Source organism: Manis javanica, chromosome 13 (assembly GCF_040802235.1).
Source record: "Manis javanica isolate MJ-LG chromosome 13, MJ_LKY, whole genome shotgun sequence".
In the NCBI taxonomy this organism is placed as follows: domain Eukaryota; kingdom Metazoa; phylum Chordata; class Mammalia; order Pholidota; family Manidae; genus Manis; species Manis javanica.
Genome location: NC_133168.1, coordinates 79,622,139 through 79,644,991, shown reverse-complemented (window position 1 = coordinate 79,644,991; position 22,853 = coordinate 79,622,139). Strand labels below are relative to the sequence as shown.

General features: G+C 51.7%; 1 protein-coding gene across 2 annotated transcripts in view; it reads right to left on the bottom strand.

The window, feature by feature from the left end:
- SMOC2 (SPARC related modular calcium binding 2) overlaps positions 1-22,853 on the bottom strand; it is a 128,372-nt gene that overhangs the window by 23,502 nt on the left and 82,017 nt on the right. For both annotated transcript variants that reach the window (XM_037020901.2, XM_037020902.2), the window contains exons 8-9: positions 21,076-21,262; positions 14,645-14,727 (exon numbers count right to left, since the gene is read on the bottom strand). In XM_037020901.2, coding sequence (XP_036876796.2) covers positions 14,645-14,727; positions 21,076-21,262 — 270 coding nt within the window. The remainder of the gene's footprint in view (positions 1-14,644; positions 14,728-21,075; positions 21,263-22,853) is intronic.

Sequence of the window (22,853 nt, the reverse complement as noted above, 5' to 3'; positions counted from 1 at the left end):
GATGGTCCAAAGACAGGCATCCGGGGGTGTCTCCAGGGTTCCCCCACCCTGGGTGTTACACGGGAACAGCCCAGAAAAGGCAGTGGGAACATCGTGTGCATCAGGGGGCAGGAAGTGCAGCCTCAGATGGGGTAAGGGGCCACACCTACTGGGAAGGTTTTAGGGGCAGATGAGATCAGATTCTGCTCACCCAGGAGCCAGAGAAGGCAAAGCAGGAGAGTGCTTACCCACAGCAAAAGGCTGAAGGAACTCGTGGGCACCCTTTCCCACCCACCAGCCAGCCTGAGGGTGGAAGTCTCTGCATGGGACTGGTCCTGGGTCCTCGCTGGTGCTCGTGTCTAATACGCCTGCTTCCACTCCCCCAGCCTCAGGACCCTGCACACTGAGTGCGGGCCTGTGCAGAGCAACTGCTCCGGATGAATCTTGTTCTCCGGTAGAGAAATACCGCACGAAAAAGCAGTGCCACTGAACCTAGTAAAGAGCCCTCTAGGATGCGAGGATACCAGTGTCAGCATGGCTCCAACTAGCATTTGTGGCTCAGCGGTCCACCCGTGGGCCCCTGGACACCCCACTGGAGAAATAAACAGAAGGGAAAATGTGAGGATTTATGAAAAGAATATAGGACAAGAAAAAGTGTAATTTATATTGGATGCCCACTGCTAGTTTCACATTTTCAGACTTAGTCTATTTCTGTAATTACACACCCAATTTGTCCCTTAGTCCTGACATGGGTTTATTCCCTCTCCTGCACGTTTTGCACAGGCTGCCCCGTGGGTTCTTCTAAACAACCATCACAGGCTGTTACTGACTGACATGGAGGAGCAGAAATCCAGTTTCATTTTGGACTGAAACGCTTTCCCTCAATGCCTCGATGTTTACTTGCATTTTTTCAGGTTAGATTAATTTAAGGCAGAAACATTTTCTATAATCCAGTATTTTTATTTGGGAGGCAGCCACAGAATGGCTAACTTTTCTCCCCAGAGGGTAAAAGGACTTTATTGTTTTGTTCCCAAGAGCTTTTGTAGGCCCTTTGTTCCCTCCATGCAACGGGGACAGGGTCTGAGGTTCACCTCCTGCTCATTACCACGCACCCCTCCAGTGGTGGGCAGACTACATACACCAGGGCCGCCCTCCCCTCGGACTGACCGCAGGCGGCTGGCGTTCAAGGATGTTGTCAGCCTCACAACAACAAAGCAGTCAGTCCACTGGGATGAATGTTAATCTAATTCCTTGTTTGGATTTGACCACATTGAGCAACAGTCAGAATCACTGGATCCTATGCTTTTCAGTTGTTCTGTCATTACAAAACACATTTTCCTTCTCATCATTCTGCCCACAAATTGTAACACGACCAACGATCTCTGGATGCAACCTGTCCTTCCTGTAACGTCACTAATCTCAAGCTATACTCTTTGCTTCTTCACTCTTTTAAAATGCCAGAGAGTCAGCAGGGAAAGGTTACAGCCTTTCACGGACCATGCAGATAAAGGTGCTTTGCAGTTGTGAGTATTCATGTAAGCATTTGCATGACTCCAGGAAGACGCTTAACAGTTTGCTGGGGTATCACAGCCAAACCAAGTGGGAAGGAAATCAACACAAGGAAAGGATAAGGGCGGAGCAGACGGGCAGAAAGTGAGGGAGGCCGACCCACAAGATGCACATTTGGTGCAGATAACAGCCACGCCCTGGACTTCGGCAGTGACACGGAGGGAAGTGGACCCAAAGGAAACAGCAGCCTGGCCCGAGCAATGAGGGCACATGCCAGGCCAGGAGAGGACGCGTGCCTGCGGCTCTCACGTGTGAGCCCAGTGGGCAGGTGAGAGCGCTCTCACCCACACCCTGACAAACCACACACCTTTTGAGGGGCCACTTTCCCAGGGTGTGTCTGAGGAGCCGGCGGGACCAGGCTTCCTGAAGGACTGGTAGCCCGCCCATGCCTGACGGCCTGCGGGGAGCGACAAGTAGCCTGACAGTGTGTGTTCCTGCCGTGCAAGTTTTTCTCAGATGTTGACAAATGTTGAGCTCCTGCAGACGTTAGGTGCCTGGAGGGCATCTGAAGTTGGTTAAAAGAGGAGCTGTTTGCTGTGGGAATTAATGTCAGTTAAGGGATCTGTGGGAACACACAGGGTACCGGAATGCCCCCTTCTTACAGAGGCTACAGGCAGGGCTCTCAAGAAGCCATCTGGGGTCCAGGCAAGAACATGGAGGCCTGGGTAACCCGGGTCCTGAGCTCCTGGAACCACGTTTCCAGCCTTAAAGAGTTTTAAGCAATGTAGCCAAGCAGCCCTTTCAGTCATTCCTTCAAACCCAAGAGCCCCAATTCTGAGGGATGTGTCTTCCTGGTGAACCTCCAAGATAAGTGGTGTAAAATACATGCTTAGGTAACAGAATGAAGGTGCTATGTACGTTTGCTAACTCTACACTGGAAAATGCTGTTAGTTCTAGAATGATTGTCCAGTGGCCCTTCTGTTGGGTGATAACTGCAGAGAAGGGGACCATCGCCTCATGGCCCCAAATGACACAGATAACAGCAGAATACAGCAGCTAACGAAGGCAAAGCCACAGGCACGTTGGGGAAACGCTATGGCTAAGTTCTCCAATGAACTGCGGCTTTTCTGACTCTTTAAGTAGATGTATATCAATACAGCCGCACCCCAGGCCTCTGACCTCAGGTGATCCGAGCTGTGCCTGCTGAAATCCTTGCAAACGTGGCCAATTACTTCTAAAAAGGAAAGAGCAGCAGAGGCTACATAAGAATTCAGATTTTTCTGAACCCACTGTGGGCTTGCCTGCCCATCTGAGGCCGAGTGGAGCTTGTGAGCTCTGACAGGGGGAGCCGCAGGAGCTTAACACCCCCGTGGGCTGGAGCTCAGTGGGCCTGTGTGATCTGACAGCGGGCTAGTTTCACCTGCGCTTGGGAGAATTATTTCCCCTGGAATTGAAACATTTTCTGACCCGTGTAAGGAATTCACCTCTAGTGCAAAGGGCCCTCTGCCTCAGACTCAAAACCTGCCTTTGCTGGGGCTGTTTGTACACTTTCCCCAATCACCAAAGTCACCGGCTGTTTCAGTTTCTTAGTAAGGCAGCTCTTCTCTTAACAATTACTGTGGAATATGAAAGCCAGGCCAACGTCTTCACTCCAGACGCAGAAAGGTGTGTGCCAAGCTATTCAGAGTGTAAACACAGGACTCCCTTCCTCCCCGGAGGCCTCATCAGTGGTGAGAAGCCCCAGAGCCAGTGTGTCTGTTTTCCTGGGCCCGCAGGCAGGCTTGACCCACAGAGCGGTGCTCTGGCAGTGCTGGGCACAGAGCAGAGGGAGCAGGCCCCGCTGGGAGGGTGAGCACGGGCTGCATGTGCTGTCCCCGGGGCCCAGGAGTCATGAGGACTCGGCTCCTGGCCTGCCTTTGCTGTGTGCTCACCCTTGCGTACTTGCGAAGACAAACTAAACTTTCCAGGAGGTTGTATTCAAAACCAAATGGCAGATTTATGGCTACACTATTTGCTTCCTAGATTTCTAGCAAGTAAAGAAGAAGGAGCCTGAAGAACAAAGCCACATGCCCCAGATGCAGAGACACAGGCCTGGGATGCCTGAGGGTCCTGGGATGACAGCAGGACCGACCTGGGCTCAGAATGTGGCCCCAACCGCTGTGCAGCCTCAGGCGAGTAACCTAACCTCTCTGGGCCTCAGGTCTCTGCAGAGCGCAGATGTGGACTCCAGCATACCTAGGCTCTCTGCTGGGCTGGAAATCTCAGCGGGCGTAAGGGAAGCCCAGCCTCCTGGCGTCTCTGTCTAGTACCATCCACGCAAAGGCATACTCATCTCAATGCCCCCACCCCTGCCCCCGCCAAGCGCTTGAGCCCAAACGAGCAGGGCCTCTGGGTGAACAGGAGCTGCCGAGTCCTCCAGGAGTGAACGCTCCCAGGAACCCTTGGGGAGACATGTGGAGCACAGCTTCCCAGTATTTAAGGGACATCGAGAAGTGGGGAAAGATTAAAATCATTTGCATTAATTTTGGTAAGTTGAGCCTCATTCAAATTGGACAAAGATGGTGTTTATGCAGGGGGGTAGACATGTCCATGACATGGACAACACAGCTTTATAATAATTTTCTTCTGCTTCCTTTAACAACAAGTCACAGAAGGCATCTGACATAGCCCACCTCAAAAGTGCCTTACTACAAAGAACTTTGTTCTAGCAAGACCCATGTAAACATGCACGGGCTCATGTGTAACTCTGACTTCAGCATGATTTCTATGGCTTATTATACCGTGGCATCTAAGCTCTGCAGACTTGGCATATTTAATACCTATAGCTCATCTATAAAGCACAGATCAAATGACACCTCCCCACAGGGCGGCTGTGGATGTGAATGAATTAACACTTGTGGGGCTCCTCGGCTCTCAGGAACGGCCCTCGAGGACAAACGCTGCGCGGCTCTGGGTGCCACCGCCCTTCTGTCCTGGGTCCCAGGATATTGTCCAATGTTCTTAATAGGACACGCTCTGAGTCCTGTCGAACCTCCAGCCTGTTTTCCTCCTCTTGGCGCGCCGCCTGGTGACCTTACTTTCCTTCACGACTACTTACGGACTTCTTTGACCTCATTTATTTAAAGAATTTCTATAGAAATGCCATGAATGGTGGAGCCAGAAGGTAACTGAAGAGCTTATCGCTTCCATGCTTCCATGTTCATTTACACAAAAGCAGAGGTCAGTCCCTGTCCAGATTGGAGAGCGACAGAGATGGGAACCATCTTCACAGAGGGGCTTCCAGAGGACAGAGCTCTTTCCCAGTCACCAAGGCTCAGCTCCTGTGGTCTCAGGTCCCTGCTCCTGCAGCTGTCCCGGCCTCGTAGGCAAAGTAAGCATGTCAGAGTCACAGCCTTCCACCCCTAGACTTCCACCTGGGTGCAAAAGCATCCGCTTCTGTCATAAAGCATTTTGTCTCAACATCTCCCTTGTGAAGGAGACGCTGTGCAGAGATGCGGGCACAGCAAAGAGTGGCTTGAGTTGATGGTGGGGGACAAGGGCTCTGAGCTGCTCCCGTGACGCAGCACGAGCTTTCCACCTCCACCGAGGTGGCTGCTAAGTGGTCAGCCAGAACTCAGGCAGCAGTGGGCTCTGTGTAAAAAGAGCTGGCTCACTCCACCACAGAGTCATGTCCACAAATGACATGTCATGGCTAGAGAAAGGGGGAGGGTCACGAGGGACTGGGAGTCACACAGGGAACCCCTCACCTGTGTCTTACCTATTCTGTTCCTTTCTTTGTTTCAAAAATGTTTCTTCATTAAAGGAATTACAGAGACAAAATTCCTATTCTGTAGCATTTGAATAAACAAACTTACTGCTTCATAACATATCAAGTGGGTTATTATTTAACAGGGTAATGTGTTAAATAAAACACTGACTTCAACCACACTTTTTAGAGCGAATCAAAGGGTGCTCTCCAAAGAGCTATTTCATGACAGATGACATACGGTTATCAGGAGAATTTTTAAAAGTCAGAAATCTACTACTTCGTGGCTTTAAGGAATCTGATGACTGACACCATTCTGTGTCAGTCATCAGATGCTGAGATATCTGACTTTGAACAGAGAGAGAGAGATGCTTCAGATTCTCCTCTGGAAATGGCAGCATTATATATTTCAAATAGGTTAATAAGGTAAAGTGCTAAAAACCCACAGAAAAATGGATAAATGGGATGAGACTCAAAACTCTCAAACTCGTCTGCTAGAAATCACTCTTGAACGAACAATTTATCTCAGGAATTTCTGGAGGTTAATTAACAACCAAAAAGCAGGCAATGTAGCCTTTTTTCTCAGAGGGAGAAACCATTGATTTTTCTGAAAAAGTGTGTGGATTTGACAAGTCATAAAAGAGCTAAGAAAAAAAATTAAATCATCTTGTCAGGGAAAAGATTCTAGAAGTTTCCACGGCCTGCTGTTACTCATTATAAATCAGGTTTTCGATAGTTTCCTACCGTCATCAGTCATCTGGGGGCATCCCAGCGGCCTGACGTAGCCTGTGCATTTGAGCGTGTGCGTGTGGTCTCGGCTTGCCCACTTGAGTTCTTACAGAATCAAGTCACCAGGAGAGCACAGTTCGGTCTCTACCATCAGCTGAGCCTTTTCAGCAGCCCTTCCTCTGCCCTGGAAGTAACGGCAGGGTGCTCTGGCCAGCACCCTCTGGGGTGACTGCACTTTCCCTGTCTCAGCTGCCTTCTGCAGAAGCAGCAATTCCTGTCCCCAGCGCTGCTCCCAGGCGGTGCTTCTGCACATGCCAGGAGTCCTGACTCTAACAGTGCTCTCTGGGGCATGGGGTGCATATACCTGACATCGACACAAAACCTGGGAGAGGGCTTTTAAGAAGGATGCCACGACATTTCCAGGTAAAAGGGGCAAGTTTTATTATGCACCCGTCTCCTGTTCCCTGATTCTTCTAATTGCTTATAGTGTTGCTTTCCCATTTAACAGCATCAATCCTGGAATCCTAAAACTGCTGTCTTCCACCCTCAAGTATGGAAGCTGCCCCTGAAGTAGCTCTGTATCCTCACAGCCCGGGCACTGAGCCATTGGTGCAATAGGCATGCAGCCAATACCTGCTCCCAAAGTCCCAAAGGAAAGGAAGCCTTAGTCATGACAAGAGGTGAGACAGAGGCGTGACAGTGCGGTTCCAGGGTTCTGACCCATTCTGTGTCTAACAGGAGAATCAGGATAAGCGTGAACAGTGAAAATGGTCTGTGAATGTTTGCAGGAAGGCAGCCGAAGAACAGCTAAAGGCGGGCAGACCACTCCCCTTGGGGAAGAGGAAGGCTGAGGGCTGCCACCCCATCCTCGCGGAGGTCACAGTGCCCCCAAGCGGCAAGAGGAACCCTTAGATTGTGCCTAGCTTGTGGGGAGCCACGCTCTGGCCTGTGTTTGCCAGGAAAGGACCACAGGTGTGGATGAGGTAAAAGTAAAGCTGCCACTTTGACAGGAAGAACCTTCTACCTGCCAGATGCAGATGGATCCCCGAGCCCCGAGCATTGCTCCAGGCAGAACTGGCCCTGAAACCCACAGGCCTTTCACACGCATGGCTCCAGGATGTCATTTGCTAAAATAGATTATTTAAATGAGTATTGTAGAAGGACTTTGGTTGGATTATGAGACTCTCGATAAATTCAGATTAGCCACAAGAGAAGCTTAAGTTAATAAAAGTGAGTTGTAGGACAATTGTGAGCAAATTTGTTATTTTCAAGTGTACACCATACTTGGAAGGTTTTTAAAGTGGTTATTTTAGACAAACTGCTTTAATAAATAGACAGGAATTATTTGCCATAAAATAGCAATTGTTCAATGACAAATTTAACTTATTTAATGGCGCTGAGAGCAGTTTATCCTCTTAAGGTGTGCAAGCTGTGTCTGAAACATCGCTACACTATTAGCTTGTCTGGTGGGTGCACATTCATGATTAATACAGACGTAAATTTGATTCTGCCTCTGCTCTGCATAACCATAACTTGCAAAGTCACAGGTGCCAAGCCAGGATTTCACCACCCTTATAAATGATACTCACCCTGCTGTCTTAGAGAAATGTTTCTCACTGGGCCCTTTAGGTTGAAAACTGACTTGAAAGGGAAGAATAAACCAAACACAGTCAGATTTCCTCTGAAACAACATTAGGCGATATGACGCTGGAGGCGTGTCTGCTGTGCGCCCCCCACCCACTTCCTGCTGAGGCCCCCTCTCTCAGGGGCCGGGTGTGCCCCACGCTGGATCACTGCTGCTTCAGTCGATGCTGGGGTTTTTTGAGTTTGGGATAGTTATTGTACTATTATGTTGGGAAAGGAGAAACCAAATAGGAGCTGTGAATTTCAGAAACTGGAAACTTGGAGAAGAAGCTAATCTATCATGTTGTACCCACTGGTCATCGTAAGCGCACTTCCCTCCCCCCAGGCGCCTGCACCTCTGCAGGGTCCCTGCCCTCCCTGCCATCCCACATGCCCTCGTGGGGGGTGGGGTCCCACTGGGGTAAGATCCCTACTGTCACCAAAGTAAGAGACAGTGAGTCTTCCCCTGACCAGAGAGACCGTTGCCTGATGTTCCTGCCATACCCGTTCTCCCATTTCTGTCTTTTCTCCCCTCTTGGTTAGACTTCTGTAGCCTTTGACCTCCCTCCCAACCCCACCTTTACTTCCCCTGCAGTTCTCCCCAAATGCCCCAACCCCGGGTCTGTGTGACTCCAGTGCAAACTGGAGTCCTGGGGCCTCCTACGTAGACCTAGGAAGCCGCTGACAAGGTGACAGCAGACCACCGAGGCCAGCACAGGCCCTCCTGAGCATGGGCTCTGCGTGGCCACCCCAGGAAGCTGGCCCCCAGTGGAAGGCCCCACAGGATTTACACCAGGGTCCAGCAGAGCCAGGCACCTGCCTGATTTGTGGGTGAGGAACGAATGATTAATGAGGCACCAGTCTCAGACTGTCTCAGCTCTGTCGGAGCCCGCCCACCCGGCGACCCATGAGGGAGGCTGCCAGGTGGACACGAGTGTGTGGTGGTGCAGAGGCCAACCCCTCACCAGGTCACTCACAGGCTTCCAGATGCACATGTCCCCTTTCTCAGAGCAGAAAGTTCCATGAGAATCAAGATCCGCGGTGGGGGGCGGCAGGGTTGGGTTGGCCTCAGAGCCTCATCTCCGGTGACCCGCAGCTTTGACCTTCTCTGGTAGCAAGAGACGGAGGAGCAGCCGTGCTCGGGAGCAGGCAGACAGCTTGGTGCCTCCTGATGCTGCCGCGGCAGCGTAGGCCGGGCCTCCATCTGCCCAGGGTCTGTTTGCAAATGGGCCGGAGGGAGCCGAGCATGGCTGACCCACCTGTGGGTGCAACGTCGGGAGCAGGAGAGGCTGCCTGAGCCGGTGCGGAATGGACGGGGTGAAAACCGCTTCTACAGCCACGGCGTCCGAGTGGAGGGGAGGAAAGAAGCTGTCTCCAATTTCCTGCCTTTTACAAATGACACACCCAGTACTTAAGATGCTCATGAATTTCAATCTCTTCATGGCCTGGTGGGTTCTCTCTGTGCACAAGAAGCCCCCCTTACACGCGGCCCAATCGGTGAAGCAGCAGCCTCTCGGCACGCTGTGCTCTTGGCCTGCACCCCACGCCCCCGCGGCAGGGACAGAGTCCTCCGTGGGCCTTGACCCTCCTCTGTGTGCAGGACTGCAGGCAAGCTCCTGCTGCTTCCACCCATCTTAGTCGTTCTTATTTTATTGTGATTCCCACCTCCTTCCACCAAGCCTTCTCCAACTTCTCCATATTCTCTTAAAAATGGAGAGAAAGATGTCAGCTGAATAAATAACCATTCTGAGGAAAAGCTCACCAAGAGCTCTGCCAGACATGGTGCAGCACCTCCTCCCGACGCCTGCCTCCCGGCACCTGCTTCAGGGCACCTCCCGTGGTGTCTGAGCGTCCCGTCAACCACTTTACAGGAGACGGTAAGGACAGGTTTCCCTGCTTTCCCCGAGTTCATGTTTCGCCACTTTGTTTTTATGGAAGACTGAACATTTCTATCTGTTTTTGCCAACCAAAGATACCCAGAAGGATCTTTGCTTTTATGAGAAACGACAAGAGGTGGAAACAGAGCTCGACCTCGGTGTTTCCAGGAGCCCATATAGAGGCCACCACGCCCCCAGACGTGGGAGCAGCCCTGCCAGGCTCCTTCACTGGAAGCCGACCTCACCCCTCAGCCCCTCAGGCCCTCAGCCCCTCAGGTCCTCAGACCCTTAGGGCCTCAGACCCTCAGTATCATGCAGCCCAGGCACTGAATATGTCTGTGGCATCTGGGCTTTATCCTGATTGATCTGGGCATCCATTAGCAAAACATGTCTTGAGGTAAAACCTTAGAAAAACTAAGAGAGGTGATTTTTTGGGCCTGGAAAAAAAAACCCATGTAAATTAATGGCAATGGCTTCTTTGTTTGACAGCATCTTGGCCGAGGAAGGGTCTCCTGGTTGCACCCTCTCTGGAGCATGGGGAGACCTCACTTGACGTGCCCCATCCAGGCTCTTCCCAGGTCCCTGTGAGAAACTCCCCACAACACACACGAGGGCAGAGCGGGCTTCCAGGACACCCCTGCACTCACCGCGTGTTCCCGACCACTGGTCTCCAGCGCCCCTGACTGCCTTGTCCTGGGGTTCCCGTCTTATGAGGTCTTTAGGATGGAAATTACACGTGTGATTTAAGTGAGCTGTTATTCATAGTATGCTGTCCTCAATAAAACTGTATTTAACGGTCCATTTCTTCATCATATTTTCTACAAAACGCAATTTTCTTCTACAGGATAGTAATCCAGCTCATCTACACATTTGATTTCATATTTAATCATCAAGCTCACCGGTCAGAAAATAAAAGGCCTCTCTCCCAGGCACTGCTATTCAGGATAGTCCTGTGGCATCCGGAAATCAGAAAGCAAGCTGATGGTCAGTCAGTGAGCCACACCCACCAGCTGTGTCATCGCACAACTCTTAACAGCCAAACAGTCCTTAAAACCCTCTCACGCTCGGTACCCGTGGTGCCTCCGCACTGCCGGGCTCTGGCCCAGCTCACAGGACATGGGTAGCAGGAAGGCGCTCTGAGGGGCAGCTGGGCCCACCTGAGGAAGGGCCAGAGCCAGGGCCACATCCCCAAGCTGGGCGACTGCAGGCGCTGAGGACTGCGTAGTGTCTGAAATGTAAGGCTTCGCTCCCAGCTCAGCTGAAGTCTAGCAGACGCATGTCTGTGAATTTGGTATTTGATTTGGTACAGAAATCATAGAAGTTGACATTTTTAGTGGGTGAAACACTGACAATCTCATATTGTCTTTGAAAGAGCCCCAGAGACTGCAGGTCCAGCTCAGAGGGAAGGCAGATACTATGTCCATGTCCCGCAGTACTTGGCGCGGACGTGAGGTCCAGGGTCTAGTTACCTTTTGGGAAATGTCCTAAGCTGTGCTTTGGGCAAGGCAAGGATCATTTCATGCTGCCTCAGAAAATAATCATCAACTTCGAAAAAATTTAGAATAGTGCTAAAATATTACTTGAAAAATCCAGGGGGTGCTTTTAGGATTTCTACTTGAACCAAAGATTCTATTATACACACAACACTGGGCCCTGAAAGGGATTTGTGTTGTTGTGGCTGGAGGCAGAGGGGCCTCTAGGGAGAGGGGCCTCGGCGGCTGTGAGGTCCCCCAGAAAGCGGCAGGTCTGGGGCCCAGAGCGTGGCGTGGGTGCAGGGTCAGCTGATGGCCTGGCAGGGGTGCGGCAGGGGACGTAGCTCGCTGCCCACTGTCAGCACGCCCCATGGCTCCCTCTGCAGTGATCCCGGGTGACACTCCCAGGAAGACAGCGAGCTGCAGGAGCACGCCTTCTCCCTGTGGGCTCAGCCGCTCACAGAACTCCTGCCATCACCCCAGCCCGGTCTGTCCTCACGGGCCTGCACACACCCTGCTGGGCTGCACCACGGTCATAGCTCGTCATTGAGCCACACAGCTGCCCCCTTAGTACAGGTGCAAATGGAGCAAAAGGCCCGTGGGGAGCCAAAGACAGCCTGTGGATTCATTTAAAATTGCGCCTGAGAATAAGAATAAGCCCGAAACCACGTTAATGATAAAACATGCAAATCACATGACCCATACCAGCCCGAGGGCCTTACACACATGGGGCCAAGAAATAGCTTATCCCAGCCTCGTGTGGGATAGAGCCCCTCACCGCTCCTTGCGGGTGGCCCAGCACGTCTCAGCTCTCTCTGCCTTGGCCTGTGCATGGCCTCAGGCCAGCCTGGGGCATGCAACCTGTGGGGAGAGCTCTGTTCTCCTTACACTGGGCAGAAAGGGCTCTGGGGTCCAGCAGGAATGATGGGCTCTCTCTGTCAGGCTACCTCACCCACTTTAGGAATCCCAATTCCATAAGACTCATGCCAGGTGGCCTCGAAATCAGAACCACCACTTAGTCTAAATCCATCAACACCACCGAGTGCAGAGGAGTCGAGAGCTGACAGAGTAGGACAAGGAACGCTGCCCAGCATCCTTGATTCACAGCCTTGCAGCACAGCGCCCACCACACCCTGGGCTATGCCTGCTGTGGAGTCGTGGGTGGCTCAGCCCCACCTCTCAGGAGGACCCCCGAGCTTAGGTGAGCCAGGAACCCCACACCCACATCAGCCTTGTGTACACTGGGCGTGTGGAAGCGTGTGGGGCCGCAGGTGTCCACGGACGGGAGCCAGCAGCCCCTCCAGGGAGCTGAGTGCTGGCAGGAGCTGGGAGTTGGGGGAGGTCATGGAGGCACATTCCCATGGCAGGGGAGCCCCCAAGGAGGCACCATGAGGGTAGCTCATCCACAGAGAGGAGCACAAGCGAAGGAAGAGCATGTGGGTAGGCAGGGGCCGTGAGGTGGGTCACCTGAAGAGACCATCTTGATTAAGGGATGCCAGGGCAAAGTAAGGTGAGGTGGATTTGCATGGTTTAATGCCTTCGGTTAAAACGTCTGTCTCACTAGTTTCTGACGTCACTCAAGATGACATGACTGTTCTACCAAGAAACTTACAGAATAAAGAAAACCATCAAGAGCCCAGATAATGACTCGATTCTCCATAAGCAGTCTGTCAGGCCACATCTTGATCCCTCTCTCCATACGGTAAAATGCTTGCCTCTAAAACTTAAATTATCTGTCAATTTAGTGAGCAGGAAAATCCGCTAACTATCCAACATAGGATGTACATAAATATTTTGCAGTCAACAAACTCCATATAAAAGTGAATTGTGTGTTAGAATATTATCAGTTTGGCTTTTTGGCTGAAACTTAGAAAAGCTACTTAAGAATCATACCTTTTAAGAAAAAACTGCATTGGCTTGTATGTGCCTTGAAGCATGTGCCTACCCACCCTGTTGCCGTGTTACTTTGGAAATAGCTCCTCTCTACCAAGAACAGCCTCTATTCCAGAGTTATTTTAAGACCTACTTGTTTTTCCCTAATAAGGGTGATTACCTCCAAAAATCAAAATGATTAAGTGGTCACGGATGGAACCCTCCCACTAAGCTGACCTTTCTGCGGTCTGCATGCATGCCTCGTGTGCCTGAGGACTCTGCTTTGCATTAAGGTGTGGGTGGGGATGGCATCTGTGTTGTGACAGCACCCAGCCCTTCTCATTGCAGCAGAGTGGAGCCTGGAGACGTGCAGCTCTTTCCATGCTGTCTGTCCCCGAATTCCTCTGAGACGCTCTCTCCCCAAACAACACATCTGCACCCAAAGTGTCACCAGTGCCAATCTCTCCCTCTCTCTCCCTCTGTCTCTCTCCCTCTCTGTCTCTCTCCTTTTCTCCCTCCCCAACCCCAAAACGCAGACAGAAGCATGACCATGAAGCACAACACAGGCTGGCCACTCACAAAACTGTTTCTCTGAAGCACAGTGGGGTGAACATGGTGCCTCCAGTGGGCCCCTTGAACCGACCCCCGGAGGAGCCCTGGGGCAGACACAGAGCTGGGAGCAGCTCGGTCAGTGAGGGGCAGTGGACAGGGCACTTCACCAGAGCTGCCAGGAAAGCCGTGGGCTGCCTCCTCACAAGCACAACCTGCCACCTGGCTTCCTCTGCATCAGTCCTTCATCCCAAATATTGATGAATGTGCACCGCAATGTAGGGGCATCTTCTGGCCTTCTCTGTCTTTGTCCATAAGCAGAAAAATATCTTTACATTTCACAACTTTAAACCCTGTTTATCAATAGTAGCACAAATAAAGCAAGAACCACAAAGCTATTCTAAACAGGAATTTATCCAGATTTTGTATAAGATGGAGATCAAACATATGCTTTAAACTAAGGACATTAGAGAGTGATTTTCATGGTCTCTGAGGTTTTAGCTAAACATACACAATCTGGAGATATTTAAAAAGAAAAAAAAAGGAGGATCAAAATGAAACAAAATAGCAACTGGCTTTGAAACATCTTACAGACGCATCAAATCCACCACATGATGTCAGAGGTCTGGCTCCTTCCTCCTGGGTCTCATCAGATGAACCAAGTCTGTCTGCCGGGCCTGCTGCAAGCTGCTCACACGTCATGCCGCCATGTTCAATCCCACGTACATTCCTGGGTGCTCGTTCCATGAAAGGCCATGCGTTTAACCGATGAAGTGGCCATTTTTGGTGCCTTATAAATACTTACGGGCTTTTGATGAAAGAGTGCATCCATAAAACATTTTTGTGAATGTACTTTAAATAACTCTAAGATTAAACTCACTGCCTCCATATAATTTGAAATAGTTCTTTGCAACCGAACTCACTTAATGCAAAGATCAAACTTGTGTTTTATTAAAATCTAAACTTCAGCTTCTTAAACTATTGATTCAGTTGCAGAGGAATTTCAGAAAGTGACATTTGAAGTACTGCTTTCCTTTAGATACAAGATGCAAGGGATCCTTATGGCTTAGAAGTTCTGCTGTGGTGATACTCTGGTTCTAGGGGACATTGTTTTCTTCTCTGAAATGCTGGGGCTCAGACGCGGCTTTTCCAGCTCTGTGGTCTGCAATCTAAGGTCACTGCCCCAGGCCACTGGGAACAAAGCTGGAGAAGCTCTTGCTCATCCTAAATCTCGTGAGACCCCCATGTGGTGCTGGGTGCCCTCCACCCGGCCCCTCCGCTCTACTCACCCTGCAGCTGGCGGCCCTTGTACAGATCCCTGGTTTTGGTGGGCCGAGCCCGGGCTGTGCTGTCACATTTCGGCTGTTCATACCTAGGAGTTGGGGGAGGGAAGAGAAAACAGCTGGTCTGAGACTGCAGAGGCACATCTTCCATCTCTCACGTGGTCACAGGACGTGGCTCTGTAGCCCGCAGCCCACCCTGGGGCATCTGGCTCTCATAGCATAGCTCTCAGGACCTGTAGCTTTTGTGGCCTTGTGGCAATTTAATAGGTGATTAGGAGGAAGCCCACAGCACAAGGTGCTACCTCCATGCAGCTTTGGAAACCACCTACATGGTGGCTGCCAGTCACCAACACCCGCCTCCATCCGTAACACGAGTTCATGTGGCTCAGAGTGGGAGGGGCCAGCAGGGACGGTGGTCAGTGCCCTGTGCGTGGGGGCAGAGGCTTGGCCCCTCAGTGCTACCCCAGGAAAACTAATCTCCATCCAAGTCAGGAAGCTACAAAGGTCTCAGAGTTCAACAAAGTAAAAGGAAAAGCTACTTTCTGGCCCAAAGAGAGTCAACAGAAAGCTATAGAAGGGCTCTGACAGGTGGGGTCCCACCCTCTGAGCGTGTGGGGTCCTGCTGGTTCCTTCCGCTTAGGGGACAGGTGCGATTTGGGGATGGATGGGAGCCGGGCCCCTAACTGATGGGCTCCAGATCCAGGCCCAGACGGACAGCTGAGGACCCCCTGGGGGCAGCCCTCCAGTGTTCCAGGGCCTACTCTGCTCTGGGCCCCCGGTAACGTGGAGGCAGCCACAGGCCAGCAGAGACACCGGCCATTGGAGCCCACCTCCCAGGGCACCTGAGGCAGCCTGAGGACTCAGGAGAGGCGCCTGGACAATGTGAGAAGCAGCTGGAGCCAGAGGCAGGGGTCCAGGCAGGAGGCGTGGACCCCAGGCTGACTCACAGGAAGGGGGTCCCGATCTGCTTTCTGCACAGCCCTCCCTGCTCCGCACGACAGGCTGGAGCACATCTTCTCCAGAGGTATCCTTTCAGGCTCTTTCTTTCCATTGCTTTTTGCTTTCCCACCAGAGAAAATAAAGTGGGATTTCTCCCTGGAGGGATGCTCTCTTACTGTTGTTCCCTGGAGTCTCAGAGGGACCATCCCCCAGCTGAGGCCAAGCCCGGTGACCCCGGCCCCTCCACCCCTCACACCCTGCAGCACCTCTTTGATACCAGAAAGCACCCAAACACCCACTTGCGCAGACCTAACATGTCTTTTTGAAACACTGGTTTTGAAATGAAAGGCCCCTGACACCCTCCGGCAGCGAAACCATCAGGTCTTAGCCAGAGCTGTGGGCTCCTGCTCTCTGGCAATGTGGTGGGTGCAGTGCAGATGGCAGAGAAGCCTCTTTCATGAGAATGTGAAGGGGCTGAAGGGCGCATTAGCCACCAGCTCTCTCTTCTCCCACCTGGGGCTGCGGTAGGTAGGAGCGGAGCCAAACATCCGCAAAGAGAATACACATCAAGAAGCCAGCCAACTGAGGGGCTGCTGAGCTCACTGGTGCATGTGAACTCGGACAGCCTCGCATGCTCATGCAGGCAGAATCTTCACTGCGGCTCCAGGCCAGCACTGTGGGGTTGGAATAGGTTAGAACCAATCCCTACGTTAGAACTCACACCTGCACAGCCAACAGCCCGCGGATAGGGAGCTGGAAAGACAGCCAGCATCCCAGGTGCACATCGATTAGGCAGAGATGGATGCTGAAGCGCCAACCTTTCCAGGGGCCTGTAGTAAAAGAGAGTCTGTGGGCGCGTCTTGGGGGCGGCTGCAGCAGTGCAGTAGCTCTACAGACTAGGAACACGGAATCTGTGTGAGCCTCCAGAATGCCAGGAGCCAGCAGGGAGGCCTCCCCGCAGGGGACGAGACCAGGCCAGTCTGAATCTTAACTTTGAAGCAAATTGGAAGCTAGCCACCCTGGGCAGTCACTCCGGTTTTGTTCCGAATTTGGGCTGGAGATTTCTTAAGAATCCTAGCACTGACGCTGATATAAAAATGTATTTTCACATGACAGTATTCTGATCCTTTCAAAGAATATTGTGAATTGCCTGTAACTTGCAGAAATGGCAATCTCCAGAAATAGAATGAATGCCTTTGAAATCTCAAATTAAAAAACTCAAATTCAGTGTTGACTTTCATCGCACTCTTTTCAATAGTTTTATTTTAACTTATTTGTATAAGAAAAAAATGCACATCTCTTGACTGACTGGCTGCCCATCAGATACCAGGCTTTCTGCCAGGGAGAAATGCAGTTTCACGCTCCCGTGGCCATGTGCACCAGCCAGTGGGAAGAGGGGCTCTGGGGCCAGGTAACAGGGGCTTTCCTGATGCAGGGTGAGAACAGCCCGCAGTGTGATGGCAGATGGACAAGCCCTTCAACAGCCATCAATAAAATGAATGGGAAATCTCTGTTCTGGGCACTAATGTGGCTGGCAATCAGCCTGACCCATACCTAACCCAGGAGCCCCCTGAGGCCTCCCCACTGATAATCAGTGGCCAGGTTGGAAACTGCCCTCCCCTCCTGGGCCCTATTCTACCATGCCTGGCATGGCGCTTACAGGCGCACCGTGGCCGCGAGGTCAGTTCTGACACAGGAGAGCCAGGAGGGGCTCCAGCACCTGGGCCAAACCACGTTTCCGCCCGGATGACCACCCAGCTAGTTCTGCATGGAAGGGCCGCTGCTCCCTGCCTCGGCAGGCCCACAGCGTATGCTGACTGTCCTGGGCTCCAGCCTCCAACCGAATCCATGCTTTCTGATTATCTTGCATGGCAGCACAAGGACAAGAGCTAGGTTATGAGGACAATGCATTTTATATTTATGGCTTCTTACCGTTCTTGGGTTTTTTAATTATTCTTCCACATCAGGAAATATAAATGTAGAAGTTGATTGAGGGAAAACAAAACAACTTCAACTCTCTACCCAAATATAAATCAAAACTAGGAAGTGTGTCCCTTTAACTGCTTATTTCAGAAAATCATAAGAAAATAGCATTAATGCAACAGAGTACATTTAAATAGTAATTCAGAAGGCTGGGCAGCATGGCTACCCAGTCACAGAAGCTGTGGCAAATGAGGTGAAGCCGGCCGGCAGCTTATCAGGTGTCCCTTAACGCTGATAATTCTGCTTGATCTCCCAACACCCATGCCTCCTGACAGATCAGTTTAAACCAGTTCCAGCGTTCTTGCAGTGATAGGCTTTGTCAAGGTCATATGTTCTAATTCTGGCCAATAATCCATGAATTTAATCTGTTAGGGAGTTTTAGGGAAGGTTGTGTGGCTCCTAAGGAAGAAAAAGATGGTTTTGTACTCTGAGCCCTGTGGTGTCTGGGTGAGATGCCTGGATCTCTGCAGTCATCTTGTGACACGAGGGGAGTCTGTCCAAGGTGAAGACAACATGATACCAGAGTAAAGGATCTGGAGACTGAGTCCTCAGTGACTCCACCAGGCCACAGGGCAGCTGAAGCATGGCTTCCTCCATCTCTGGGCCTCTTCCCTGAGACAATATAGTCCCTCATTCCTTATGCCTATTTGTCTGATTTATCACTCCTAGAAATGAAAGGCATCCTAACTGATACACTCCACTCTCTGATCAAACTGAACATGTTCTGGCCCTGGGACCTCACGGTGTGGACGGCACTCGCCCCAGCCATCAGGACAGCGCCTCCTGCATCCCCCCAGGCCTGCTCCTGTGAACCCCTCGGGACTGACTACATGGTCGGCATGTCGAGGAGGCCCCCTGGCCACTCCACTCATGCACCCCATGCTCCCCTTTCCTGTTTCTGCTTTATTTTCCTCCAGAGCATCTGTCCTTCATTAGCACGTTTGCTGACATTTGGCTTGTCTGCATCTGTGTTTGCTTACTATCTGTCTCCTTCCACAAAACATGGAAGCCCAGATTCTTGTCCACTTTGTTCCCTGATTGCCCCGCCCTAGGACGGCGTCTGCAAGGTAAGAGCATTCACACGCTTACTGAGTAAGAAGGGAATAGATGAATGACAGGGGTGGGGTGTTTTTCAGAATTACTAAGAGACCATATTATTTCTATGCAAACTTTGCACATATAGAACATGCTTCGTGTAGCCTCAGGTGCCAATGGGGTTGCTCTGTCCCAGGTCTGAGTCCCGAGGGGTGGGCACCACCATGGCCCTTCCCCTGCCTGGTCAGGGAGTGGCATTCGGTCCATTAGGGCCAGTGGAAAGGCATTCCTTTATATCGAAAAGAGGCACACACTGTTGCTGCTGGAAATGCTTCCAGAACAAGTCCCAGAGCACACCGGGGAGCTAAAGCCAGCAGAGCAGAGCTAGCAGAATGGCCTGGCAACAATGCCCTCATGCTGTTGAAATAACCTGAGCTCGCTGTCTCCTTTGAGCCATGCAAGATGGTAGACTTTGAGGCTGGTTTGGTTTGAGGACTTTTCGGTGGCTGTGATGGAGGCAGTGTCCCTATTAGATGTGTTCAGTCTCTGGTGTCCCCGCACGGAGTGGACAGGCCCTGGAGAGGGCACCCCTGCTCACCAGAGCTCCTGCTCCTCCCCTAGTTCTCAATATTGCTGGCAATCAGTGTTTGTGAGGAAAGGAAGAACGAAATAAAAATATGGCAGAGGTCTAAAGGGTCTTCTCCACTGGGTTTGACCTAATGCCATCCCTTGAAACGCAGAGAAAAGGGAGTCACTCCCCCCATGGGCAGGACAGGGGAAATGAGAACTTGATACTTTCTTCCTCGGCTGACCAAGTCTGAGCAGAGTGAAATCAGGGTTGCTGGGAGGGAAGAGAGCTTATGATGTTTCATGTCTGGTCATAATATACAAAAATGCCTGCAGGTTCTTCAGGGACAACATTATAAATGCTGATCTCATCCTTCTAGAGCCAATTTGAGGAGCCCTACTTCTGACAGCACCGGATTTTGTTGGCCGAGGCATGGATGCATCTGCCAGCAGCGCTCACCCTGTTCCAGAGGCGGCCAGGGAGCCAGCAAGGCAGCTCCATCCAGGGAACAGCCACGTCGATTTAAATGCACAGCACACAAGCCACAGTTCTAAACACACAGAAGTATTACTTCCTAAGGAAGGTCTTTTAGAAAACTACTCCCTGTACACGTCTGCATGGGAGCCAAGCTAATGTCTCAAACCAAAACCTTGAAAAAACTTATACTTCCTTCAAGGCATGCAGAGCACACCTGTTTGCAGGGATCTCCCTCATGGCCCTGCAGAGCCCGGACCTCAGGCTCTGGCCCAAAGACCTTCATCCGTGGTCCGTCCTGTGCCGGGCCGCATCTGCGAGCACCGTGCAGAAGGCAGGCATCTGTCCAGGGCCACCGACGACCAGCTTTAACACTATGGTGGTGTTCCCTTTCCCAGGCTGGGCTCCCTAGGAGGCGGGTTTCACTGAAGGAGGCCGACAGTGGGCCAGGTGTTTGGGCTTCAATGTCGCTGTAATGTTTATTAGCTGGTTACCTGCACTTCCAGTTCCTGGAGGCCACATCAGCCTGTTTGTTACTCTAACTGCCTCACGGTCCCCTTGAAAAATCAGGGGAAATAATTTAGACAATGCTCATGCCTAGTTGCAAGGGATGAAGCCAGTGGCTACATCTGATAACAGTTGAGAGATGATACTTTCACATATTTGTAAACTACTTTTATGTAAGTCTATGAAAATCAAAGGCCGGTTCATATGACAAACGGGTAGAAGTACCTTGCTCATGTCTGTTCACTTCCGTGAACAAAGACCGTGTGCTCTCCAGGCACCATTACACAGTCACTGGCTGGGCTCAAACTCACGCAGAGCAAAGTGGACGCAGGTGTTTTTGTGTCTCAGAACCTTTAGCAGCTGTTGTTGCTTTGGCCCTCAGGACATTCTATGTCTTAGTGGCAATTTCAGGATACAGATAGCTCTGCACTGCTGAAAGCCATGCTGGGCAATCAGCTCTTCCACCCTGCAGGGTGCTGGCTCCTGTCGCCAAAACCAGGGGTCAAGGAAGCCGCTGAGACACGCACTGAGTGCCCGCCACGCCTGGATTCTGGGGCTGGTCTTCCAAATGCCACCTGGTGTGAGTGTGAGCAGCTGAGGGAGCCAGTGAGCCTGGGAACTTGGGTGTCGCCACTCTCCTGCTGTCACTCCCACCGGCCACTCCTGGTGACCACAGGAAGGAAACCTTCCTCCAGTTTCCAGTGGCCAGAGCCATGGGCATGGTGGGCACCCCTGCGCAGGGACGAGGTGATGTGGCTTGTGCTGTCCCACCAGTGATGGAGGCAGGGGACGTGACACCCACCCAGTGCACCCCTAGGGCCAGGGTGCCAATCCCCACCCTGGCACCCCCTCCCACTTGCAGACACACTGCACCTACTGGATGAGTCCTGGGGCACCTGCAGCGCCCCCTCCCCCCACATGGAGCTTGTACCTGGTGGACGTGCCCGGGATGGGGCGGCCGGTGTCCACCAGCACACACCAGCAGTAGCCAGTGGACGGGTGGCACTGCACAGGCTTGTAGAGGCCACCGTGCGCACACTCCGGGATCACCACGTTGTCATTCTTAGGCTGCCGGGCCTCCTCCAGGGCAGACTGCTGCTCCTGGTCACACGAGGAAGCTGGGGAAGGAGGGGACACACATGAGCACCAGTTTGATATCACCGGACCAGGAAGCAGGAACCGTGTCACCCATGTGCCATGCCCACCCTGAGAGGGCACAGGGCTGGGGTGGGAGGGCAGGGGTGGGCAGACCAGGGGCCTGGAGGACTGGGCAGGGCGGGGACAGGAGGGGTCCGTGCTCCCGCCTCCACCTCCTGCTGGGCCAGGAGCCTGTGGACATGGGGCCGTGGCAGCTCAGGTGCGTGTGACTCTGAAGCTGCAGGGACGGACCTGGTGGCCCAGTCCCACAGTCCTGTCCCCCTCCTGCTGTGTCCCCATATGCTGCCCCTCCACCCCTGTGTCTCACTGATGCTTGTCTATACAGGGGTCACCCCGGAAGGCTGAAGTCTCAATGGCAGTGTTTCTGAAATAGCCCATGTTACTGGAAATTAGTGAAGAAGAATGGGTATTCCTCCTTAGGTCCGTGTGCCAGAATATGTCATGTGAGCTCTGAAACTCATTCACATAAAAATAAAATGATTGCTGCGCAAATGCCAGGGCCATGAATTTCTGGCATAAAGGCTTGTCTCTGTTTATGTTAATAAATTCAATTTCTTCTTGTGTTTAGACAGGATCTAACATATCCATCTTCTGTCCCAAATAATTGGACTGAGAATGCCTTAGATGTGTGTGTTCAGACAGATACATAGACACACACACAGGGACACACACGCACAGACACACAGACATGTACTCCTGACTGGACCACGAGGGGGACCGTATCCCGGGCACCACGGGCATGGAAGGGCATTGCTGCCCTGTCCTTGGCAGTGGCAGGAAGGCTCTGACGGGAACCCATGGGGCCTCTGCCCAGGCTGGAAGCACACACTCAACATAAAACCACGGGGGACACCAGCACACTCTCCCAGCTCCCCCAGCCGAGGGGAGAACCTGGTGAAACACATACGCTGATATATGCTCCAGACACCCAGAGAGCACAGTGGTGCCCCAGCACCTCAGAGAGACCGGTGATCCGCAGGTCAGTGTAAACAGGGGTCTGTGCTTCCACTTCTGTCCAACCTTCCACTATGAAGCCCCCCCACCAGTGTGACAAGCCCACTCGTCCTTGAGCGCAGGACAGGAAACAGCTGTGGACCGCTTGTGAAATTCCAGAGTAAAAAAGGCAAAATTACAGAAACCAGTCTCTGGAGCAGTGTAACTCACACCAAACCCCTCCCTCTCTAATATAATATACTCTACATCTGATACATACACTGTAGAAGGTACCTCCTGTTGGCAAACACCGCATGTGTATAAAGTACCCACCTTATGCAGTGTGTACACACCCCGCGGGGTCCTTTACAAATGAGCTGTAGGACATAACTGTTAACTACTGAAAATATAGAAATAAAAAAGAAACTCTAAACTCAGATCAAAATTCAAAAAGAAGTGAAGATAAATGTTTAAAGTATGGCTCAAGTCAATAAGTAAAAGGGTCTGTTCTGGCTGCTTTTGCTTTTTAATTAAATGTTCACACAACTTTCAATACCACATAGGTTGCACAAAATGAGGTACCCTGGCAGCCTATGAGACTCAAGACCCTGAGCAGGG